Raw genomic sequence first — 7,929 nt, forward strand, 5'->3', positions numbered from 1 at the left:
TATGATAGTGATTTCACCTGACTAGTACTCATTCACACTTTCACATGTGCTGCTGGTATGATTAGTCAATTAATGTTAGCTGGTCATTTTGTGTCAGGATCAAAAAAACTGAAATTAGTTTTTTTGTGAAAAGTTAATTTTTTGGCCAATGAAGCTTTTAACAATTTAAAATGCATCTGATCACTCTACACAATAATCTAGAAACAATGTGAATGAGCACCACAACAGCTTAAGCAGCAAACTTTGCAAAACACAAAATTTGTGACTGTACTATAAAAACATCCTGTAAAGCCTAGTTAACACTACACGACTTAAAACGTCGGCAGATCGCTGTGCTGTTCAGACTACATGACTTGCTGTCTGTCTTGAAGTCTTTGTGGTGTTCACACTACGCGACACTTATGTAAATGATGCGCAACAGGGGGTCATCACGAGCTGACAACTCTGTCACCCAACGACTCTATCTGGACCCCAAACCACGTTTTCTCATGAAAACACATGCGAGAATTTGAACGGGAATGATGCTAAACAACAAGTGAAACAGGAGTTGTTTATTTGAAAATGGACATCGGGAAGAAATTGGTGCTGCAAGCTGTTTGCATGATGATCTGTTCTGAAAAAATTTGCTCCATTTCTTGTCTCCAAACTTTTCTTAAAGCTATGTTGCTGCTGCTGTTTTTCTTCCGCTGACCTCAACCCATGCTTTGATCTCTCATTCGCTGTAGCTCGTCGCAACACCTGACACCACGTGATGTCGAGTCGGCCGACCGGTCCAGATATTTAGCATGCTAGATATTCGTTTGGTGTCAGCGAGACATTGGCGCGATGCATCAGCGAGCCTCTTTGATGCGTGGCGAGCTTGTTAACTTGCTAATCGGGTTTAAATCAGGCTTAAAATCCTGTAATATGAACTAGGCATGAGTTTCAGAACTCAAAACTTTCTCGTTAGTCTAAAAACAGCTTATATGGAAGCCAATCTGCCAAAAAGACAGGTTGTGGAATGTGCCACTTTATGACGTAATAGTGTGGCTAAACACCGCCTCCACAGAAGAAGATCAGTGCCTGCTTCTACATCACTGCCTGTTAGCCTGCCCATTGATTTGCGCATGTAGTGGGTTAATAATGAGAGAGGCATTAGTCTATGCAGAAACCAAAAGATAAAGATGGCTCTGAAGACAACAAGACGCTGTGCAGTGCCAAGCTGTGGAAAACTTTACATTTCTGCCAACTTTATTGGATCCGACAGTAATGTTGCACCACACACGAGTGTTAGTAACTGTTTTTATTACGTGGCCACTATTGCTTTGTCTGTTATGACAGTTTGTTTGATATGTACTGAGTATTCATGTGTTTTTAATCTAAATCACAGCAGCGTCCACCTGTGAAGGATATAAGCTGTTAAACATGTTAGCCAATCATAGCAGTGTTCGTTCGTTTCCGAGTCTACAAACCTCTGTAACGCTCGGACTTATCGGCCGAATTACATGCATTTAAAATGGGGTCAGATTAAACTGTGTGAGATAAAATAAGTGCTTTAAAAAGATGAGACAACAACAAAAGTAGAATGAATAAATAGTGTATTTACATAATGCACAAGGAACTTAAAACAACACAATAAAACTAGAATAACTTGTTAAGCTGTTAAAAGCAGATTGTCCATTTAAATTGTACCCTTATACAGTCCTTAAGAATCCCAGTGTGTTGAAGTCCCAAGGTACAAGTGTCCACCGGTGTATATACAATCCAAAGAAAGGGATAATCCAAAATGAGTGAGATACTGGAAAGGTAAATCCATGAACAACTCCACAATCCAGCGAGTAGTTGTTTGGTCAATGACCCTGATTGTTTGACATGCTGCTTGCTTTGTACTGGTTTACTTCCTTATTCCTGTCATGTGATTGACCACATGACAGGCAGACCCATGAACATTTTAAAGACATACACACATCAAATAATTAAGAGGATTAAAATGGCTAAGACAACATGTAAAACCATGAAAACTCAAATATATAGATAAAAAACCATCTTAATATATATTGAGCGGTAAAAACATGTGTCTTTGTGTGGCAGTGTCACATAGTCACGCCTATTCTGCTTGAATAGGCATTCCGATGAGGGGGTCAAAATAGGACGGAAAATAGCCTATTACCTCTAAATTATGATGTTTTTGGATGTAAAAATCTTGATATTATTATTATAAGTGGACCTCAGAGAATAGTACAAGATAAAAAAGGCAGTTCATGACCCCTTTAAGCAATAAAGCAAGCCCCGGATTAGCATTATTAGCAGAGGCTGCAGCCCAAAAAAGCCACTCCAGAGACAGTAGGGACATTAAGTGTGGGTGGTTATCAAGGGATGCAACTGCTCAGAAGACATTCCGTAAAAAAGAAAATCATCATTAGTTGTTCCTCCTTGGCTGTTTGCTTTCTCTTTACTGTCTTTCTCCCCTCTCACTTGCATCCATGTCCATTTCAGTTCTTTATTGATCAGGGTTGTAGGTTTGCAGCAGTACAGCAATAGGTCTGAATTAGTTGTGCCTGATTATCTCTCTCAGTAGAGTCATTCACGTTGCTCTCCAGTGACTGCATTGGGAAATATACCACAAAGCCCACAGATTACAGTAGGAAGGCATAGGCATTATGGAACAGTGCAATCACTAATTGGTAGTAATTAAACCGGGAGAAGATTGTGTTGAGCTTTAGGGACGGTTTTGGTTGGGTGAAGCAAATGCAAAAACATAGGAAAGAGGTTTTTCTCTCTTCTTCTCTCTCAGAGCCCTAAAGGAGATTAAAAGAAGATAGTGTTTTAATCTTAAGATTTTATAGAGCCCTTCAGGCTTCATCTAATGGCATTTTCAAATTAAATGCGTGTATTGAACTTTCCTGGAGAAAGATTAGTGAGCGTTGTGTTCAGAATGCACATGTTTTATTGGCATTAAATGGTTAATCATAAATGTGTCTCTTTCATTTTCTGCTCTGTGCCTTTCATTGAAGTCATCAGCAGGGGTTTTAGTGTCTTAAAGGGGTCATATGATGCTGCTAAAAAGAACATTATTTTGTGTATTTGGTGTAATGAAATGTGTTTATGCGGTTTAAAGTTAAACTGTATGATAATAACTTAAGGATTTGTCACCAATGTTCCCTCTAATTTTTTTTTCTTGCTGAGCAAACCTTTTCTCTATTGGGTGGACATTTCGGCCACCTGAGCAAAAACATTCTTTATATCAGACCTGTACAGCGCGCGCACAAAAAAGTGTGTAACTTTTAACTTTAATGTACTGTTTATATTTGATTTGGCCCTTGATGTAACTAAATGATGCACATTTTAGGTTACCTGAGAAAACTTTTTTTACAGTGCTGTTACCAAGAAATTCTATTAATTTTTTTTAATATAAAAATTCACGCAGAACAGTTCAATTCTTTATAATAATATAATATGAAAAAAATGAAGCAGATATTACTCATGAATTCCCTTTTTGAGGTCAATTATTTATTAGGTTTATAATATAATTATAATATTATATCATATGAAAAACAAACTGAAGCATTTAAACCGGTGTTTCCCAACCGGGGTGCCGTCTGTCGAGAGCAGGGGTGCCCTGTAAAAAAAAAAAACCATTTTTTAATATTTTTAAATTGCTAAAATGTTCAAAAAAGCAGCTATTATATAATATCCATTTCTGATGTTGCCAATAATTAGAGATGCACTGAAGGTAACAACTCTTTCAGTAATTTAGTGGGTACAGGATCTAACAGGCATGTTGTTGGTAAGTATCATATCGAAGTTAGAAATTCAAATATTGTGACAAAATTAATTTTGTAGGGTGCCACAAATTTGTTAAAATTTCCAAAGGGTGCCGCGACTAAAGAAAGGTTGGGAAACACTGATTTAAACCGATAGAATAGTATAGAAAACAAACTGAAGCATTTAAACTAAGATCTGTAAGCTGAAGATTTTCAAAAAACGTGAACATGTAATTCTTATATAATTATCTAAACACCCCCTAGTAGTAGAGTTTGCACACTACACCTGTGTGCGATTGTAAATGTCTTGGAGTTTTGTTACCGTACTGTGCTCATCCGCTGTTTCCACCACTTAATCAAGCCACTTTTCTTTAAAACATGATGACATTTTATTTCATATGTCATTGCGTTTGCGTAGGCTCTCGTGTTGAGCTATTTCGTCTGCAACCATTAAAGTATTTGATTTCATCATTCTCTTTCTATGAAACCTGTAAACCACATTCACCGGTTCTAACTCTATAGTGACAACAACTCTATAGCGGTTTGCCCGAGCATTGCAATTATTTCGCATTTACTAGAATTCAGTCAAATGGCTTTCTCAACTCATTTTTGCATCTGTCCTGTGCTCTGCATATTTTTTCTTCTGTGCGGTTGCGACGTAAGAAGTGCGTGGCCACTCACGCGCGCAGCTTAGAGGGAACATTGTTTGTCATTGTGAATCACAGGAGGTAACATGAATTTTATCTCCATTTTTCCAGGACTGATGTAACAACAATAATATGTCTGGAAATCAGGCAGCTCACATCTTCAGCATGTGCATTTTATCTGCGTTTCCAATCTTTGCAGGCATGGATTACAACGGCTGATACTTTCAGTCCCAGAGAGGCTCGTGGCATTATTAATTTCACACGTGGTAATAATAATAGATCAGTTGTTTATTACAGTGGCATCACAGGAAGTGAATGTTACTCATAGACTGAATGAAAGGCGTTTTTTTTCTGTAGCTTGACTCATCGTCATTATTCGCAAGGCAAATAATACTGTAGATAAATCTGAACAGAAGAGAAACAGATTATAATATATCATGTTTGGTTCAATTCTTGACAATTACACAAAATGAAAAGTTTGATTGATTTCTGATTTCACATTTCACATCTGATATCATCAGTACAATGTCTTCATATTATTTTGCCTGGTGGTTCTATATAGTATTTATAACTGCAGTTAGACAAGTAAGGGAGGGATGAAGTCGGTATGTGCAGCTCAGAGCAGTTTGGCTGGATGAATTATTCAGAAGTGGAGGGTAGCAGGTCTGGATGTGTATGTGGGACTGCCTGTCCCCTCTCTGAGGCTGTGTAGTCTCTATTCTGATCGATGCTGTGCACCTGCTGTCAGCTTTCATAAAAGCTCCCCTGGGTGCCTTTCAATTCCTCATGCTCTCAAATGATTTACAGCCATAATCAGACGAAAATTTGGTGTGTGTGCGTGTGTTTTTTTCAGCTACAAACTTAAAAATGCACAGAATGGAAAAACAAATTAATGATTGATTTTTCAATCAATCAATCTTTTTTTTTTTTTTTATTGATTGTATTTGTTTTAAGCACTTTTTTTGGACAGATTTTTTTATTTATTGCTGAATTTTTACATTCATTCCAATGAAAAACTAAATTATGTTGTTTTTTGAGGCAAGAAACCTCAACTTTTAACATTTATACAATAAAAATAATATAGATAATCAATAATATATAATATATCTGATTCATTTTGATGGGTGTTTTTGAGTCTGATTATCCAAGACAGATACACTCACTCTGTTTTCTCAAACTGTCAGCATCGTCCATCCTCTTAGTGAGGCACTGCCTTTGAGGCATTTGTGCATGTTTGAAGTTCACATACTGGCGTGCAAACATGAACTCCATGCACAGGAGCTGAACCCAACCTTTGCAAAGCCACAGAGGATCTTAAACAAAAGAATGAAGAGAGAGAGAGAGAGAAGCAAAATGTCAAAGAAAGAGGTGATCAAAGGGCCATATTTCCCTACTATCATCTGGTGTGTGTGTGTGTGTGTGTGTATGTGTGTGTGTGTGTGTGTGTGTGTGTGTGTGTATGCCATTCTTTGAAAGCACTGGAGAAAGAGACCCATTTATTTTGGCTGAAATTATGGACTGAATTCCGTCTGCTCTTAACAGGATTTGAGAGCCTTGTCCACAGCCACAATGTCTTAAATCACAGTCGTAATGTGTTTTCCTCTCTCTTTTTCGATGTTTCAGGTAGCTGTGAAGAATAACATTGACGTGTTCTACTTCAGCTGCCAATATCCCCTCAGCCTGCTCTTTGTAGAGGACGGAAAGATGGGTGAGTGTGTTTGTGTGCACCTCGGACATAAGCCTTATGTCCATCCTTTAATTGTTTTTATTTTGTTCTTTTGATCTTATTTTTTGTGTGTTCTTAGGTTTTGTATGGGTATTATTTTTTTAGTTTTGACTCTTATGTGCACAAGAGTGTGAGCACACGTACCAGATCTGTGTCCAAATGAGTGTGTAAGAAAGGATGTTGGTGTTTATGTGGAGATGTGTGTGAGTGTGATAGAGACTGCTTATGCATAAACAGCTTTCCCCAAGAGTCTCTTAAATGGAGTTCAGTCTCTGCAGGATATCACACAGATGCACATTAGCTGTGTCGGAAAAAATACTGCCTTTGCAGACAGAATATGCAGGTAGGAAGGCATCAAGGCACTCTCGAATCAGGTTGGGATTAACCATATGGGCATTTGGACACGGCTAAAGTGGGGCAGCATGCAAGGTTGGAAAAATATTAAATCCATATGGGTAGTTTTTTCCTAATTTCTATCAAGAATATATAAGATATATATATAGCTATATAGCTTGGCCATCTCTAAAGCTCACTAGATTTTGTTGTACATCTTTAGACATGACAATATGGTGCATGAAAAACCAGTCTAAAAGTGTCCTTGTTGTGGGGTGCCTTTATACAAAAACATCTGTCTGGCAGCAAGACAACCTTCTGTTTCAGATACAGCCAAACATCAATCTTCTTTTTTGTTTTCTACCTTTTTTCCACTGGTGTCCTCTCTCATGAACTCATTTTGTCCCTCTGCTTCTCAGATCGTCAGGTGTTCCTGGCCACCTGGAAAGACATTCCAAATGACAACGAGGCACAGTTCCAAATCAAAGATATCCACCTCAACTCAGGTAACAGGAATAAATATGTGCTGTGCATGAGTGAATTGGGTAAAGTGTGTGGAGGTAGATGGGAATGAATGAAATGAAGATAATGAAACAAATAAGCAAAGATAGGATGGAGGAAAGTGCTTTACCCTTATCAGTGCTTTGTATAATATTGACTGTCACACACTCAATCTTACAAAAGAACACACTGTCCTGTTGAGGTCTGTCTCTGAAGAGCAGTGCTGATCCGGTGGCATGTCTGGGTGTAATGAACTCGAGGCAGGTTTTTAGGGAATGATCCTCTTCTGCATGACTGTTTGTATAAAATAACAGTGAATCACACAGTCATGAACATGCACACACACTCTTGGTGATATTGCTAATGAATGCACAGTGGGTGTCTTCAGTACTCCTTATTTTGACTCTCCCTCTTCTCTCTATGAGACTTGGTTTTTAATATGTGTTTGCTGCATTGTTATATATACATTTCCTGTTCTAAAGCAAAATATTTAATTGTTAGCAAAGATTTGAGCTTGCAATTAAATGAATATGATGAGAAAGAAAGTCAGAGCAACACAAAATAATATATGTGACCCTGGACCACAAAACCAGTCTCAAGTCGCTGGGGTATATTTGTAGGTAGTTGTAGCTCGGCCAAATATTGTCCTATCCTAACAAACCATATATAAATGCAAAGCGTATTTATTCAGCTTTTAGATGATGTATAAATCTCAATTTAAAACAAACTTTTGAGTGGTAGTCAACTAGTCAAATCTGATTCACAAAATAATGTTGTGAGATGGTTCTTTTCAGTGAATTGGTGAATCAATGTAACGTTTAAATAAGTGGATATCAAATTAACATTTCATTTACTCTTTGAAGTGCAGATCAATGTTTTTGTTCTATGAAAAAAATAGGCAACTTGGACACTTAAGATCTTCCACTTAAAGGGATAGTTCACCCAAAAATGAAAATTTGATGTTTATCTGCTTACCCCC

General features: G+C 37.6%; 1 protein-coding gene across 1 annotated transcript in view; it reads left to right on the plus strand.

The window, feature by feature from the left end:
• Positions 1–7,929, plus strand: part of LOC107730709 (AP-1 complex subunit beta-1-like) — a 41,378-nt gene that overhangs the window by 24,890 nt on the left and 8,559 nt on the right. The window contains exons 20-21 of the mRNA XM_016541589.1: positions 6,014–6,098; positions 6,869–6,955. Of these exons, the coding sequence (XP_016397075.1) occupies positions 6,014–6,098; positions 6,869–6,955 (172 nt within the window). The remainder of the gene's footprint in view (positions 1–6,013; positions 6,099–6,868; positions 6,956–7,929) is intronic.

This window comes from Sinocyclocheilus rhinocerous, unplaced genomic scaffold (genome assembly GCF_001515625.1).
Source record: "Sinocyclocheilus rhinocerous isolate Xijiao unplaced genomic scaffold, SAMN03320098_v1.1 scaffold3595, whole genome shotgun sequence".
Classification (NCBI taxonomy): Eukaryota; Metazoa; Chordata; class Actinopteri; order Cypriniformes; family Cyprinidae; genus Sinocyclocheilus; species Sinocyclocheilus rhinocerous.